The sequence below is a fragment of the Copadichromis virginalis genome, linkage group LG13 (assembly GCF_057382275.1).
Source record: "Copadichromis virginalis isolate Kocher_CV1m ecotype Utaka linkage group LG13, C_Virginalis_male_GT1.1, whole genome shotgun sequence".
NCBI lineage: Eukaryota > Metazoa > Chordata > Actinopteri > Cichliformes > Cichlidae > Copadichromis > Copadichromis virginalis.
The window spans coordinates 30,301,473-30,319,738 of record NC_140630.1 but is presented as its reverse complement, the minus strand read 5'-3'; the positions used below and the strand labels follow the sequence as shown (position 1 = coordinate 30,319,738).

The 18,266-nt window shown below is 45.5% G+C and overlaps 1 protein-coding gene across 2 annotated transcripts in view; it reads right to left on the bottom strand.

The window, feature by feature from the left end:
• bcl11aa (BCL11 transcription factor A a) overlaps positions 1 to 17,804 on the bottom strand; it is a 53,545-nt gene extending 35,741 nt beyond the window's left edge. Inside the window, exons 1-2 of one of the 2 annotated variants that reach the window (XM_085478454.1) lie at positions 17,435 to 17,804; positions 12,916 to 13,365 (exon numbers count right to left, since the gene is read on the bottom strand). In XM_085478454.1, coding sequence (XP_085334580.1) covers positions 12,916 to 13,365; positions 17,435 to 17,489 — 505 coding nt within the window. In that variant the 5' untranslated portion in view covers positions 17,490 to 17,804. The remainder of the gene's footprint in view (positions 1 to 12,915; positions 13,366 to 17,434) is intronic. The other variant, XM_085478455.1, reaches the window with a different exon arrangement.
• Positions 17,805 to 18,266: the final 462 nt, after the last annotated feature.

The following is an 18,266-nucleotide window of genomic DNA, read 5'->3' as shown; positions in this document are numbered from 1 at the left end:
TACCTGTCGTGTATCAACCATGTTTCTCCAGCTGAACATGCAGCAAAGGAAAATTGCCTTTAAACATACAAACAGCCTTGCAGAATTCTGTGGATGTGTGAAAGAGGAGCAAATGATATAAGATATTAAGTTCTCTTTTTAATAACGCTTCATGAGGAACTTCTACACGTGCTTGACCTGCTGACTATAAAAAGCTTCTTTTCTTTATGTCAACAACCATTTTACAGTAACGCAACTCAGCTACTCCCGTCACCTCTGATCCTTGTTAGTGATGGGTTGAGGTGAACATGCCGTACTTTATTATACTGGCAGAAAAACACAGCAAAGCACATCCAAGTAGAGGGCAGAGTCTAGAAGAGTCAACATTCCTAACGCAGCCATTTTTAGAAGAAAAATCGACAGTATCAAACACCTGTCACCTGATCCCAAAAAAACAAGAGTGCTGCAAATATTCCCAGAGCAATACAGTAAGAAGAAGTAAAGAAGCACAGGATAAAGTAAATGCATCTTAAAACAAACAACAACCCCCATGACAGTTACAGCTAAAAGCTCTCCTCTTACTTCCTATATTGCAACCAGACAGCCAACTGACGTGAACGTGCCCTTAAGCAAGGCATCAAACCCACTGAACCTGCTGGGCAGCAGCAGCAGCAGTGTGAATTCACACACAGTGCGTAACCCTCCCTCCTTCCTGCTGATCCTCCTGACCCCGGCTGTTGCTGTAAATATCTGCGTGCTCCTGCACTGTCAACTCGCGCTCAGTTACACAAGCAACAGTTCCACGGAGGTTAAAACTGTATATTTTACTTCCTCCTGCTTTCCCTTTGCCTTGCCTGCATCTGTCCCATCTGTCTAACTCTATGCGCGGTTTTCCTTGTTTTCAGTCTTTCTGTCTCTTGAAGTGAAGGGCTCGGCAGGTCAGGGGCATTAGTGGAAATTCTGCTGTAAATTTCTCTGCCTGTTTGAACTTTTTTGTTGTTGTTGTTGTTTTAATTGTTTTATTTTTTTTATTTTTCACTTTTCTGCTTTCCTTCTTTAACCCTGCATGGCACGGTTTCCATGCCAGCAAACCGGTCTGAACTAGTCCTGCTGAATTATGAGCGCACACGCATGTGTGTGTGTGTGTGTGTGTGACAGAGAGAGAGAGATACCAAAGGCTGTGTGTGCAGGTAGATAAAAATGAGAATGAGAGCTTACATTGAACACCAGGAGAGGGTTAATATGCAGAGCAGGAGCAAGGAAAGACGGTGTGTGTAATCACGTGTGCGTGTGCATGTGAAGCCCCCCCCAGCACACACACACACACACACACAGCCTTATGACACCAGTCTCATCAAACAGTTGGACGTCGGCCAAGTTCATCTGTTAATGGACAGTCGCCACCAGGACCCAGTCTTCTCTACCTCGCTCCCCTGCGTCTTTCTCTCTCTTTTTCTCCCCCTCACATCCCCTGTCCCCCTAGGGCGTTCTACCCCTATGCCCTCTCCTCCTCATAGCCCCCATGTTTCTGTCTTTCTGCCCCCTCACACCCATTCCCTCCCCTCATTTCTCTCAACACCTCTCCCAGCATTGCAGATTGGGGCCTGCGTTTCCCTCGAACAGCAAAGATAAACAGTGTGTGTGTGTGTTTGTGTGTCCCTTTGTCTTGTCTGTCTGTCGGCAGACGGCGCTCGGGGTGTGTTGCATGTACACACAGACACACACGCACGCACACACACCTATGCAGTGGAGAGTACCTTTGAACAGACAGTTTTCAACAAGCTAGAAACCAAAAAAATAAGGACGGAAATTACACAAAGGCCAAAAGACGAGTTAGCTTCCATTAATTTAAAGGAGACAGACTGTACCTGTGTGTCTGAGTGTGTGTGTGTGTGTGTGTGTGTGTGTGTGTGTGTGTGTGTGTGTGTGTGTGTGTGTGTGTGTGTGTGTGTGTGTGTGTGCGAGTGAGAGAGAGAGATCAGCAGTGTCAGCTACAGTCCTGAGCGTGTTGAAACACATCTGTATTCCTGTGGAAAACTGCAGCACGGGAGAAGAAAAAGTGAAGAAAAAAGGGTGAAGACTGACAAAGAAAGTGAAAAGCAGGGAGAGTAGTTCATCAAAAGCAGGTGAAAACGTTTAAAACACATGAATTTTTTGCAGGGGCAGGAGCTCAAGGAACTACTTTCACACCTCTTCATTTTTTTTTTTTACATTTAGAAAGACGTCTTCATTTTTAAGCCCACTTTATTTTTATTTGGCGGAGGTGAGCATTAGCAAGTGTTAAGTGCAGCTGATGTGACGCCCGACGTAATTTGGAGGGCAATTTTGTCATCACAGCGGAAGTTAAATGATTGTGTGATTCTGCTGCAGGCTGGGAAATCTTAAGGACTCTCGAAGATTTTTATGATTTAAAAAACGTTCCCACCTTCACAGGAGAAAAAAAGAAATGAGTTACTTTTTGTTCTTCTTTACGTCCACCTTAAAACTTTGTGTTCTTAAACAGTTTTATTAAACATCTGGACAATAATGACTGCCACTGCACTGAAAAGTGTTTGGAAAGCAGCGACTGTTTCCACACTGACCACACACACACACACACACACAGCAAACAAGTGTACTGCTAAACACCCGCGCACACCGAGACAAAAAAAAAAGTCTAAGAACTAGATTTTAATGGTTCTTTATCTGTTTTTTGGGGGGGATAAATTATCCATTAGATTTCATCATATCTTGCTGGGGCAATTACATCAAGAAAATGATAGCGGGCACAGGATCAATTATGCATGCCCTTGGCCAAAGACCAAGCATCGGGCAGAAGGAGAGGGCATGTATACACACACACACACATGAAGAAGAGGAGGATCTCATAGATGTGGCCCATCAGTTCATCTTACTGCCTAAAAAGTTCATACGCTTAATAATTTAGCTGTGTTCTGGATACAGTTTCCCAGCTGAATATTAACAACTTTGAAGTGAGTAACAGCAGCCAGAGGTATATATATAGTGTGTGTGTGTGTGTGTGTGTGTGTGTGTGTGTGTGTGTGTGTGTGTGTGTGTGTGTGTGTGTGTGTGTATTTGCAACGGGCTAAAAGAGACCTCAGGAAACAGGCCTCGTGAGTCCTACCAGAGACAACCCCTCGAAACACACACACAAACACACACCTTCCACTCGACTGCGTCCATTACACCACCGTTTGTAACATTGCTCATTTCTGGGCAATTAAGAATTCCTTTTCATCGCTATGTAGGTTCACATATCTCCCTCACAGCACTTGTACACAAACTGGGAAGACATGAGGAAAACGAGGTGTGTTTGTGTGTGAGGCTGAGAGAGAGGCTAAAAAGATGAGAGGAGGAAAAGCAACAAAGGGAAGCGGAGAAGAAAACATGAAGCTTAGCGCCCTCGCGTTAGTTCTTCTTGGTTGCTGTTCTCACTTTCTTAATTGTCCAGCCTCGTTATTTGATTTAAAAAAAATGGCTTTATTTCATCGACTTTCCCCCCCTTTTGTCTTCCTCTCACAGGAGCCTTTTTCAGAATGAGTTTCTTTTTGAAGGCGTGCGTACAGGTGCTTGCATTTTGTGTGTGCACGTTTTTCTGCTGAGTGCAGAACAATGGAATTCATTTTCTTTCCGTCTCTTTTTTTTTAAAGAGTTTTCACCGATGTTTACAGAGAAACTCACTTAGCAAGACGAATCGCTGTCTCCAAAATGGCAGCCTTAGATGGAGCTGGGGAGGGACGAGGAGAGAGAGAGAGAGAAAAGAGAGGTATCTGACATCTGTTTGTTCAAGGAGAAACAGAAAGCAGTAAGAAGGGGAGGGCGCTAAAAATGAATAGGCTGACAGAACGAGAGAGCGAAAGAGAGATGAGCATTGAGAAATCATTTTACCATGTCAGGACCGACACGTACAGGAGCGAGCCAGATGGTTTGTATTGGGTGTGCTTTGTAAATTTGTGTGTGTGTGTGTGTGTGTGTGTGTGTGTGTGTGTGTGTGTGTGTGTGTGTGTGTGTGTGTGTGTGTGTGTGTGTGTGTGTGTGTGTGTGTGAGACGAGCAGTGTAATGAGGGAACAGACGAGACATCATGTAAATTAAATATGTCCAATCTCTGGCTCGCCTCTCAATCTTCACACAATAAAAAAAAATGTTACTTTCATTTATATCAGCCTAACAAACACACCCAGCTCACACAAACACACACCCACATATCTCGAAAGCAAGGCACGAATGAGAACATACACACGCACACACAAACACCCGTTGACATGCCAGCTCTGACAAGCGTGGCTGATGTGTGCCACGAATGTGCATGGTAATAGGCCAATCAAAAATGCAAAACAATTGGCAATTACTGTGAGGACCTAATGGTCATTAGAATTTACAACTAGGTAATGAACTAAAGTCTGCCCACTGCATGCATATTCATAAAGTCATTTGAGCTTTGAAGATTAAAGTAGTGCTTAAAATTCAAATGAGCCTCCGCAAATTATCAGGAAAAGTCAGTGCCGCCGCCGCCGCCGCTGCTGCTGCTGGTCCTGGGTGTGTTGGTGACAGCGATGGGGGAGTTCCCCATATGTGCTGTTTGTGCGTTTATGTGTGTGATTTTTTTTAAAGTATTATTAAGCGGCGTGTTCCTCAGCATCTCAAGATGGAACAAGAAAAATTACAGGTTTGTTTGTTACCTGACATATCACATGAAAATAATTTTCTGTGGCAATGTGATGGTTTTTTTAACTCATGAATGGAAATATTCAATTACAGGTTTTTAAACGATACCAAATGCATCTGAAATGTATTACAATTCTTTTTTTGTAATTCCACACCAACAGTCATGTTTTTCTTCTTTCAAATAATCAATATTAAAAGAGCAAATACTGCCAGAAACCGTGGGATCAGGTGTTTTCCTGGATTATGATCCAACAACGCTGTCTTATACAGAACTATTACGTAATGTAAAGGATTCAGAAACGTAGCCAAAATTCGACTATATGCCACGATACCATTTAGTTGAGGACAGCAACTACTGGATGGCCGCCCCTCCCTGAGCCTGGTTCTGCCGGAGGTTTCTTCCTGTTAAAAGGGAGTTTTTCCTTCCCACTGTCGCCAAAGTGCTTGCTCATAGGGGGTCATATGATTGTTGGGTTTTTCTCTGTATCTATGAAGCGCCTTGAGGCGACTTTTGTTGTGATTTGGCGCTATATAAATAAAATTGAATTGAATTGAATTGGAACTGTTGAGCGTAACAATATGCCATTTGGTTTTTAACAACTCAGTGGTTCTGGAAAAAGAAGAAGAAGAAAAGATGATACACAGTTCTGCTACTTGTTAGCACTGTCGCTCATGAGAAGAGTAGGGGGCATCATCAAACCTGATAACAATATAATTTTTCCAGAATTTTGCCATTCGTGGATAAAGAGTCAAATCTGTTTCAGAATTTGTGACAAAGCATTTTAGGAGTAAGTTTTTATTATCTTTTATTAATTGTTCATCAATACCGATCAATAAAATAGCTGTTTGGTTTGTAAAATGTTAGAAATTAGCAAAAAAAAAACACATCTCTCACATTATTTTTGCCTACAAGAATTCACATTTGCGGCTGAAAATGCTGATCAGCATGTCTGGTTACTATGATACTGGCTTTGCAAACTAGAAGAGCGAGGCTCATACCTGCTGGAAGTGGATGAGGGAGCGTTTCGGGCTTCTTGTATTTCTGGTGATTTTAGACTGCAGGAGTCAGGCAGTTTAAGGTTGTCTACTCTGTTGCCGAGAGTCAAACGTGTTAAACAAAAAATGGAACGACATGCGTTATCCTACTTTGAAGAGGACTTTATTTGGCACTACGAAATGCTTTCAATTTGCTGACGAAGGACAGAAAGTGGAGGGGAAAAGGTGGCGGGAATGACAGAAAGAAACAGACTGATGCACGTAATGCCAAAATAAAAGATTAGACCCACTCATACAGAGCTGTGCGTGTACAGTAAACACACACACAGTCATAGGGTGTGTGGTGTGTGTGCACGGCCCTCTGCTGCAGTTGTAGTAGCAGTTCAGCCAAGCGGGGAACATAAAACCAGAGCGAGGAGCCAGGCTCCTCCACACATATGCACACACACACACACACATGCATTGTCAGCTCTGGCACACTTCACAAAGGGATGTCCTGCATCCACACTGCCAGTTCACACACACACTTGTGCCACAGTCATGCAGGCCTGTTGTAATGACAGGTACATCTGCATGTACATGTGAATATATGCATGCGTGTGTACGTGTATCTGTGTGTGTGGTGTTTAGAGCCAGGCTGTAATCCAGTGGCCTATATAAATAAGCTTTGTAGTGTATAAACAGTTTTATGAACAGCCCTTCAACTGGCTTCAACATAATAAGAGAGCTGCGTTACATGTGCACCCCCCGAGCAGACCGAGCCGAGTGCATGTGGAATAAACACACACACACACACACAGAGCGAGCAGCGAGTGAGCCAAAAACAGCAGCTTTCCCTCTCACCACGAAGAAGTAAATGCAGCATGGATGTCGAATCATTCGCATAAACACAAAGAGCCAGATCAATAAACAATCCTCCATCACAGAGCGCGTACAGTAGTGGGCTTTGACGTCACGGACGTCGCGGACACGCTGTCACCGCTGTAAATACAGCAAACTGCTTTTTCTTTTCTCATCACGCCTGCCGCTGTCATTGTTTTGGAACGGGGTTTTGCCGGCCATGATCATCTGGAGGTGGTGGGGGACGGGGGTCTTTTTGTTTCAACTGATCTGTCGCTGTGTTTGGCCGACGTCGCTGCGGCAGAGTGTCTGCGCCGCACTTCCCAGGGATCAGCTGTCAGTCAAAGTGTGTGGGCAGCGTGACGTCTTTCCCTCTGATTTTTCTTCTTTTTTTCACCCTTTGATGTTGTTGTTGTCTCTTGGTGGCGGTGGTGATTGCTGTCCATGCCCTGTTCTTTTTATATTTAGTCCAAACCCACTGCACATATAAAACTCATCACTTCCTGTGGAAGCAGGGTTTTTTGTCCCAGGAAGACTCAGCAGACAATGCTGTAAATAAAAAACGGCTCTTGTATCCATTTTAAATCATTTCCCACAGAGCTGACAAAGCTGATTTGCACTGTAAAAAATAAACAAAAAAAAAGAGGCTTCCATGTTTTGATCTTCCCATTGCACCTTATGTAATTTCCCACTTCATAGACAGTTCATGCTCTTCTTCTGATTAATTCAAGTCAATTCAATTCACAACAGCAGGCACTTTCTACCCCCCTAACATTCACGAGGTCACCAGCAACCTGTTCAGGCCTAGGTTCAGGTTCACGTCTAGCCTTTTGTATAATATCAGACATACTCAAAAGGAAATCGTACAAGAGAAGTAGCATGAAATACCTGTTTTGCATGAAGCTGAGATGCATTTTATCCCTGACCCTAAACAAGTGGTTCACCTGGCGGATGTGAAGAGGTTAATTAAAGTAAAAACTAGGCGACATCAGAGCGAGATTCCCAATGATCCCTGTGACCAAGCACCTGACAAAAGTATGAAAGAAAGAACGCCACATTAAGGATTCTATTGTGTGATTTTAATCTATTTGTTATTAATATAATGAGCACTTTTTATTCTACATTGATTATGCCATGATCCGTGTGCAGAGGCATACTCAGCACATGTGCACACGCTCTCTACTCGTCTACTTACTCCAAAACCACCGTAAATGTAAACAGTGTAACATGTGCAAATTGAAACGGACGCTTCCTGCCCAACCGGGCGATGATTTGGAGGAAAAGGCTCCAGCTACTTTTGCAAAATGTTTTGCATAAATAGTAGAAGCCAGCACGCCTTTGCAACAATAATACATCTGCTTTGCATTTCATTGAAACGCTGCCATCTTCTAAGAAGCACTATAACAAAGTGAATCTGACGGTGACAAAGAAGCTCAACAGATCAAAGGTCACAGCAGCCGAGGTCAGCCTAATATGCGTCCAGTGTTTCAAAGAGTCTTTGCTGGAATGTCACTTTACTTTCCTTTGTTAGTCCTACTTCAGTCAAGAAATCAGCTGTTTAATGTCCCCTAGGGGAGTCACAAGTAACCCGGCTGATGTTTCTGTGATGTCATCAGGGTTACCTCACGAGTCAGCCTCACAAACCGCAGCAACCGGGTTTGAAGGATGAGGGGAAATTCTTCTAGAAGCAACTCTCGCTGCAAGGGCCCCCCCTCTTTTCTAGGATTACGTAGATTTACTGTCATTTCAGTCGTCTGAAGGACTCACAAACTGCACGTGTACAATCAGCAGTCAGATCTGATAAAGACTGCTTGGAAGGTTTGCCCAAAATAAACCTTTAAAAAAGTTCTACTTCTCCTACCATCTTGGAACTCTCCACTACATATAATGTGCATGACGTAGAGGCAGCGAGGGTTACAAACGTCAGGACACATCGTGCTTTTGCTGTGTCACCATCCAGCTTTGCAGAAGTTCAAGATAACTAGAGTGGCTCTGTAAATGAAAATGCAGGCTACGTTTTTGTTCAGCGCTGTGACTTATGTAAAAAAACTATGAGCATTATAAAACAGGATAAAGGGCGAATCAACAGGCTTGTCTTTGTTTTATTGCTACTCTTTAACACTCAGCACCAAAAGGCTTTTTTTTCCTTTGCTGTTGTCCATATGCAGAGCTTCAGTTACTTAATCATGAATTTTTTTTGTGAGCATCAAATAGAAAACATTAAGGCCTCTCTGAAGGATTATGAACTTTTCCCACTCATCTCAGTGTGCAGCATGCTCTACCCTGCTGCTGATGTTTCCTCGCACACACCGGCAGCGTTTGCGTTCGGCAGGCTTCCTTCAAGACAAAAGCCACATTCCCACTGTTCAAACGCTGCACTCGAGGCCGCTAAACAAAACGCAGTGAAGGGAAAGAATGAAAGAAAGATGGACATAAACAGAGGGAGGGGGCAGCAACAATAGATTAGTGATGGCAGCCAGCGTGTGAAATCTCTTTGTAGGCTCGCTGGGATGCGCCACAGCACAACACACATGGCCGCACACGCACACACATACACCGAACGTACTGTAATTGATTCAGTATCAATTGGCTGTCTTGGATTTGCATTGACTGCTAATGTTGCAGCGAGATCAAGAGAGAACGAAAGAAAAAGATAGAGAGACACCAGAGCCAAAACAGAAAAAAAGAGAGGACGAGGACAGACGTGAGATGGAGAGCGAGCGATCTGACACCAAGCCAGGCAATGAATGGGTGTTAAAAATGCACTAATGTGTATTGAGGTGGGCAGCATTAGCCGGTGATGATAAGCTAATTGCTAATCAGTAGATCATAGACTAACATGTTACGAGGCTTTGAGCCAGGATGGCTCCTCAGTGGGTTGACTAGCATGAAGAGCTGCATTTGCCTTTTTTTTTTTTTTTTTTTGGAAGGAAGGAAGGAAGGAAGGAAGGGAAAAAATGGGAATGATAAATTTGTCTCAAGAAATGTAGCGATTTATCATCATGTCCAAGCGGCGATAATATCTGGGTTAATGAGCTAATATTGATAAGCTAATTCAGCTTATCAGCCAATAATTCTCAGTGAAATCACTGGTCAGTAAAGACGAGCAATTCTCCGCACTGGCCGTGTATCAATTTGAGCTCATTAACACAAATATTAGGACTGGTTTTCAGCCCTTTGTGCTAATTACGAGAAATCAACTGACAAATCAGGACAGCGCGGGGAAAAAATGCATTAGCCGTCGAAGTAATCCACGAAAAATTGATGCTAAAATTTCAATTTTCAAGCCTCTTTTTTTTTTTTCAATTTGAGTAAAAGGAGCAAAGATGAAGACGCAGCCATTCACACGCAAATACACACACGCACACACGCACACACGCGGAAGCCCCACTCTTTTGAGACATTAGCGATGCTGTTTCTGAATGAGGGATGCCTCAGGGATTATAATCAGAATTTTCATCTCAGTCAGGGATTAATAGAATAAATGGGCAAGAGAAAGAGAGAGAGAGAGCACTAAATATGTGTGTGTGTGTGTGTGTGTGTGTGTGTGTGTGTGTGTGTGTGTGTGTGTGTGTGTGTGGGTGGGTGGGTGAGCGTTTACGCTGGCTTTTTTGCATCACCGATCGGCATTTTGCCTGTACAGTCCTCACTCTCTCACACACACACACACACACACACACACGCACACAGGTGTGTGTCAGCTCTACTCGGTCGGGGCTGTTTGATATGTAAATAGCAGCGTTCCGGCACAAGTCGGACGCTTTGTGTTCCTCTGAGCCTCACAGCCACTCTGTGCTTCTCTGACCACAGACATATTTTACAACAAGCAGTCGGAGCATCATTATATACATGAGAAGATACATGCAGGAAAAAGTATGCAGCGATTAAAAAAAGGGAGGAGGGGGTGCTGTAAAATAATTCCTCCAATGTGAGATGAAAAATATTTGGTTGTTTCTAAAAGAAAGCAGATGGAGACGGAGCAACAACAACAAAAAAGGGGGAAGGGAAGGAAAAATGAAGATGGTATGGTCCTATTTTATCTGATTTAAATGAACAGAGTAATAATGAGGCAAAAACTAAACCCCAGTAGAAATTCTGTTAGACTGAAAATACTGAGATTAATGACAAAGCATGTGTCTACAAGTGTGTAGATTTTTTTAATGGCATTAATTGCATTTCTGTTTTAAGGCCTATCTGTGGGAGCAGAGGCCCCATACACAGCAAGGAGGAAGCAGCAGCCCTCACCTTGCTTTGCTTGTGTGTGTGTGTGTCATTGTTTTTGGATGGCAATAATCTCGGCTGAAATTCCAGCAGATTATTACTTTTTCTTTCACATATTTACTCCACCGTGACAGTTTGAGGTCAATTACGATGAAAGCTATGGGTTTGGTCGGGATGGGAGGGATAAGAGAAAGAGAAAGAGGAGGAGGAGGAGGAGGAGGGAAACGCTGGCTTTGATTATCGGCTATCAGACTGAATGTGTTGCGCAAATTCAGCATGTGAGGTTTGTGCTGGTGTGGATCCAGCGGCTGGGAGAAAAGAAAAGAAGAGAAGGGAAGGGGGGAAAAGGAGAGCGGACAGGGTGTAAATAAAGCAGACGGACAGTTTAAAGGCTGGGGTTTTCCTTTTCCAGACGAAAATTCCCAACATTTAATAATAATGCTCGGCCGGTCTCCCGTCCACCTCGACATCGACATCAGACAAGATATATAACGCTGCCTTCTGAGCGTACAGCTGTTCCTACCAAGACGTTCCCACACACAACGCTATTGAAGCCACCAGACGCCGGTATTATGATGTAAATCGCTCTAATAACCCAGTTTAACTGGTGAGCGTCTGAGTGTGTGTGGGAGTGTGTGTATGGGGGGAGTGTGCAATCAAACATGCAGACGCTACAGAAAGTGAAAAAAAAGTCTTTCTAGAGCCGTAGAGACAAAGGTCAAAGGTCAAACCCATCCCGTTTCCTCGCCTCCACTGTAAATTTTGAGCTGGTGGTTTCGATCACGTTTGCTTCCTCAAACGCTGAAGCGGAAAAAACAAACTGCAACATTTAGGATTCCCGAGTTACGTTCAAGCGACAAAGTGTGCTGCGTTTCAACGCGAATGCGTTTCCGCTGCTCCGTGTCATCTCTCTCTCTCTCTGTAACAGCTAATTTAGTACAGGCAGCCCGCCACTAAAAACTACTGCTAATTAAAATGCACGAGAAAAGAAAGAAAGAAAGAAATGGCGCCGCAACAAATAATTAGTGGCGTTAAGACGCTTTAAATAAACGACTTTCCCTCCATGAGCAAAACTTTTTTTTCTCCCCCCCTCCCTCGCTCTGCTCGCCTCTCATTTGATTCCTGGGAAAAGGAAGAGAGGCGGAGCGGCTAAAGTGGAGGAAAAATAGCCAGTTTTACCTATGAAGTCTGGCACGGAGGTAAACTCAGAGAAGAAGAAGAATGAAAGCTGATGGAGAGCTGGGCTGCATTTAGTCGAGTAAGATGTGGCGGTGGGAAAGAGGGGGGTGAAAACCACACCAAGAGCAGGACACATCTGCTAGGGCCACATGAGAGGGAAAACACACACACGCACACACACATTTCATGCACACAGATTCTCTGCACCCAAACTCAAAAAGAGGCCGCAGCTACTCCCCAGACTCAAAGTCACACACAAACACACAACTAATGCTGACCAGTGGCACCACAAAGTCAAGGTCACCCTTAGCTCTTTGCAACTGGCCTGTGGGATTCAGTCACTGTGGCCAAGCTGGGCAAACTGGGAAAACACTCACATTCCATAACACACAGACACACACACTGGAATTTTAGGGGAACTGTAGAAGGGGTGCACACACGCTTTTTGTTGATAAAAACACACACATGTAAAAAAAAATTTAAAAGAAAAGAAAGAAGAGAAAGACGCCCTAAATCAAACCACAGGGCGTCAACACTGGTGAACCCTCGCCACACCTGTGTTGTTTGTCTCACAAAGCCCCCCCCCCACACACACACACACACACACACAAACACCTCACACGCTCCACCCCCTTCTAACCACTAACAGCCAATCAGATTTCTGTCACGTGTGTGTGTGTGTCTCAAAAAAAAAAACCCAAACAAACAAAAAAGCTTCCTTGGACATAAAATGTGAAATAATGAAAGCAAGAGCTCAGGCTGCAGAAAGCACACACATCCGCTCATCTGCAGCAGTGAGCGCATCCAAAACACTGAGGAAATAATCTCGACAGTGAGCGCGTTAGAACACCTACGGGTGACATTTCTGACTGTGTCTTGGTCACTTTCTGGCTTCTGTCTGATCTGAATGGTTTGTTCACACTTAAGCTGATACTGAGGGGTCCTCTGGGGATATGATCTTGCCACATGGTGGCTGTGCTTGTATCCAGAAAGAGGTGATGTGTGTTGGTTGGTGTGAAAGCAGTTCTGGTTACCTGGGAGGGGCTCCTGTTTGGGGCAAATGCCCCGGGGTGATGAGAACCGGTCATCATCTTCGTCTGCCAGTGTGGCCTGGACACCCACTTCCAGCCTCCGGCTGCGCAGGGAGCCCATTGCAGGCGAAGGAGTGAGGGCCAAGCCAGGGGAGGGTGAGGGGGGCTTGTCCAGCCCCCTGCCCACAGTGAGGCAGGGCGGACCGTGGCATCGCTTCCTCTTGTGCTCAATGAAGAGCAAGATGTCCGCCAGGGGGAAAGTGGCCTGGCACTGGCCGCAGGTCAGCAGGTCCTGCTCCAGAGACGGGTGAGCGTCATGACCCAGCCGGGCCAGCCGGCCCACGTTCGAGCCCGGGTGGTGCCCGTTGAGGCTGCCACTCTCCTCCGAGTTCTCCGAGCAGCGCTCCGACAGCTCCTCCGACGAGACAACAGCCGTGGAGAGGGGCTCAGCTGCTGGCGAGTCAGAGGGGAAGAGGGAGAGAAGAAGACAGGGGTGGGAGGAAAGAGGGAAATTAGAAGGCGATGCTTACTCAGAACAGAAAAGCAAAAACCACATGTTTATATTTTCCTTTTCTCTCTCTCCTGTAATTCGAACCTATTAATACAGTTGTTTTTTTGTTTTTGTGAGAATTGATGACAAGGAAGAATCCACAAAACCTCTCTCAGTGTGGATCACAGTTAGAGAGACACAAAGCTAAATAAAAGGTCGGCATGCGGCACGCACAATAAGGGGGGTGAGAAAATGTGCCTTGTAATGATAGAAAAGCATGTAATACAGGGGAAATGATTACAACGCGAGCCGGTGTGGATCACAACAATAAATGGTGGGAAATTCTATCCTGAAAAGCTGCAAAGCTCCAATCAGATTGCTCCAAGATAACAATTTGGTAGCCAATGAGAGCTTAGAAAATGATGCTTAAACACAGTATTCACCGAAAGAAAAAGAAAATAAAAAAAACTAAAGATGTGGACGAGTTTGACTTGCCTAACCTTGTTTGTAGAGGGTTTGATCCTGTAATCAGCAGAAGGGAAAACTGTCACAAACATGTCCAACATATGTGCCGGGGAAAGGGAAGAGAGGGCAGGCTGCACGAAGAGAGTGCGTCTGTGTGTGTGTGTGTGTGTGTGTGCACGCGTGCCCGTGTGTGTGCATGTATGCGTGTGGGCGAAATAAAACTCTTCCCTCAATCCTCGGCCTCGATTACATGTGGCTGACTTATAGTTCTTAGATACCAGGCTCTTGTACAGCGGGAAAATCGCCCCAAAATGAGCCGTTCAACCCGATTCCTCACCCCTCCGAGGCCGGATTAACTCCTCGCTGCTTTTTTTTTTTTAAGAAGCCTTTTGTGGAGGCCAGACTCGTCCTGCAGCAGGAGGGAGAGGAGCGGCGCAGTCGGCCGAATTAGGGAGGCGAAACGGGAGAACATAATTCACCGTCCCTCTTTTAAAGAAAATCTTCCAGTCCAAGGTGAAGAGTGTGACTCTGCACTAGCCGCCTGATGCGTGTTGACCTTCTTTACTCAGCCGCCAATTTCACATTTTAATGAACTTAAGACCACAGAGAATCAAAAAATAGATTTTAATTTTCACTGTCTGGCTGATTGGTACAGATTTTGTCTGATAACAGGGATAGGTTAGAGCTCCTGCGTGTGTGTGTGTGTGTGTGTGTGTGGGGGGGGGGGGGGGGGGGTCTAAACGTGGACTACATCCCCTCAAGGAAATATCATCAGAATGCCGCAACCCTGCGCGACATCTGTGCGCAAACTGGGACATGAAGATAACATGGTAAATTCCACCAAGACCGCAGCCGCTGCTGCTGCCCCATCAACACCCCCCCCCCCCCCACCCCACCCACACACACACACTCACACAGTCACACTTCTCTTTGATTTAACTTGGGTCAACACAATGCCACACAAGTTACACAACAGCTCCCAGGAGGAGGAGGGAGGAAGAAGAAGAAGAAGGGGGCATTAAATTCTCCGGATAAAACAACAATAACAACAAAATCTAATGGAAGCTGCATAAGCCCCTCACCTCTAAAGTTGAACTTGAGAGGGGATGTCTGGGGTGTTTAGCAGAGAATGAGGAGAGGAGGGCGAAAGACCTTAAATAAGATTTGATTCAAAAAGCATATGAACGCTAAATTCAACAAAACGTGTTTAAATGAGAGCCGTGTGTCTATTTTTAGAGCAGTGCAGGTAGATGAAATAAACAGGCAGAGAGGAGCAGAGAGGAGGATTATGTGTCTAAATCCACATGTCGGAACATGCACAACAAAGCTATCACATTTCCTAAAGGAGGGGGTGGAATAACTGTAAAAAATAAAGTTATAAATGTTTCATCAATTAGAAAATCATTTCAGCTAAGTCCACCGTTAAAGTTCCACCTCTCTCATCGATCTGTAAAAGTAGATGTTTAAACTGCTGGCTGACTGCCTCCCAGAATAATTTTTTTTTTTTAAATACCATCTTGGCAAAACATGAAAATGACTGATAATGTAGTTTATTCTAGAGGAGGAAACATCACTGAAAAAATAAACAAAACAATAAAACCCCACTGTTAACGTTTTAAATCCAGGCTGGTCTGTATGTGTAAAAGCAAGCACTGGGGCTGCGATGAAAATGATGTTCTATAAAAAACTGAAATGTAATAAAAATTAAAGAAGAAGAAGGGAAAAAAATCGATATTAAAAACACAGGTGCTAAAACTGAAAACTGACCACACGATGTTGATTGGGTTTTTTTTCTGAGGCCAAAAAATCTGAATTGCTTTAGTAACAAAATTTATGCAAAAATAAAATAAGCGTGTGTGTGTGTCAAGTGAGAGCTAAAGGGTAGGGGGAGGGGTCAAAAGTCTGCAGAGGTGATGTATATTCTGAGTGTAAATAAATGATGCACAAGAACAATAAAAAAGAAAGTAGGTTTGAGGTGATGAAGAGGAATTCAGGATGGGGATGTATGGTGGAGGTGGTGTGTGTGTGTGGGGGGGGGGGGGGGTCTCCCTGCTTTTCTTGTTTTCTCCCCCCCTCCCTCTTTCCTTCCCCATGTCTTGTACACTCTCCCTTTATTCTAAAGAGATCGCCAAATAGTAGCCCGTGCAGATAGGGGCGGCAGTGAAACTCATCAGGTCCAAGTCGAGAGCCGGATTTTCTGATCGCACTCTGCCTCCTAGCGACGGCACGCGGTCATTGTGACTGTCACCCAACTGGACACACACACACACAGACTCATACAGAAACACACACTCTGTCTCACTCCAACAGCCTAACACGGGCTACAGCCAGTCAACATACCGAAACACCGAAGCGTAAAGATGCCCAAATTCCCTCGTTTTCGTGTTTGCGGGCACTTTCCGTCGCTGAAAACGCTGCGAGGCGGCGCACCGTGCGGCACATGGCGCGGTGATAAACGCCACTTTGCCAATTGCCCTGCAGTTTCTCAGCACACTCATCTGCTCTCTCTCAAAATATCACGCTGAAATAACTCTGATAAAGTGAAATTAATTAAAAGATCCGGCGATAAAAGAACGCCGTGCGTAAAAGTAGATTGTGTCCACGGAGTTCAAACAATTTTGTCAGTTTTTTCCCCCTCACACACGCTGCAGCTCCAAAAACCCAACGGGCTGGCATTCATATCTTACCTTAGCTCTGTATAGCTTGGGAATCTATTTTTTTTTAAGTTGGTCCACATTTATCTCTGTGGAAGGAGAGAAAAAAAGACGAACAAAAAGACCGAGCTGGCTATGCTGCCGTCCTGTTGCTGTTTCTTGTCTTTAACTCTGAACTGCAGGAGGATCTGCACTTTCAGGAAGAAAGCCTCTCATCTAAACTAAACATCAATAAACAGCTTTTACACGAGAGGCACAAGGATTTTTTTTAAGTATAAGAAAAATATCGATCTGTGTCGTCCGTGTTGCTGATACAGAGACTGTCAGACACGAGATTTTTGTCCCCCCCCCCCCCCCCCCCTCCACTCGATCCAAAAATCCACCTCCAAGTTTTTTTGTTTTTGTTTTGGGGGGTTTTCTGAAAATAATCCCAAAAAAAGAAGAGATGTGAGAGCGAGCAGATGAACAAGCAGCATGCAGAACTAGCAGGCAGCGATATTCCGGGGTGAGTTCTCCACGAAGCTCCGCGGAGAGGACGCGCTCTGCTACCGGCAGCCCTGCGCGCTTCCACTGACCGGAGCGACCGCGGGGGCACCGGAGCCACAGCGAGTACATTTAACAGCCCACAGAAGCGAGAAGCTGCGGCGGGTTTATACCCACACACGCAAAACTTTTTCTCTGTGACAGGCTTTGAGGAGGAGGGGGGAAGAGATCTCCGAGCAGCTTTTACGCACGGAGGTGTCGCACTTTCTCGCCACGCTGTTTAAGTCCAGATGACCGCGGGTCCGAGCGGTGCGTCCGGTGTCCAGGAGTTCCAGCTTCGCTCCCGCCCCCTCCCCCCCGAAAAATCGTAGCTGAATGAAGTGAAAAGGGACCCAGAAATGACATTTTGTTTTTCTCATCTTTTACTTACGCGAAAAATCCCGTTTGCTTAAGTGCTGGGGTTTGCCTTGCTTGCGGCGAGACATGGTGGCTGGCGGCGGCGGCGTTCAGCGCGGATCACATCGGGGAGAGCCAGGGTTAGAGAGGAGACTCCGGTGGGGCAGGAAAAAAAATATCTTCATCCAACGCCTCTGACATCCACGAGAAGAGGAGGCGGAGGGGCAAGGGGAGGAAAAAAAATAAAAATAAATTAGAAATAATATAAAGATGGCGCGGAGGCGAAGATGGATCGCGGGATCGCCGTCATGGCTTTTTTGAGAAAGGAGAGCAGAGAGAAAAAAGAGAGAGAGTGAGATAGAGGTGGATGGAGAGAGAGAGAAGGGGAGAGAGATGGAAAAAATGGCAAAAGCCCCCCCTCCCCCCCACACACACACGCCACCCCTCCCCTCAACCCCCCCTCCACCCCCCACCCCCCTCTGAGCCGTGCAAGTTCAAGTGCACGGACGTGACGTTCCCGGCGAACTTGAACGTCAGGCGATGGACAGACACCCGACATACAAAAACATGGGCAGGGCCGAGGCACCCGAGTGGGAGTGGGAGTGGGAGGAGGGACGGACGGGACGCGCAGTAACAACACCAATGGACGGTCATTAGAGAGAGAGAGAGGGAGGGAGAGACAGAGAGCTCGGAGGGAGGGGGCTGGACATGAGAAATAGACCCGGTGGAAGCCAATGGACACAGAGATCAGGGGGGCCGGACAAGAGGCACTTGGAGGGAGGGAGGAGTGTGTGTGTGTGTGTGTGTGTGTGTGTGTGTGTGTGTGTGTGTGTGTGTGTGTGTGTGTGAGCGAGAAAGAGAAAGAG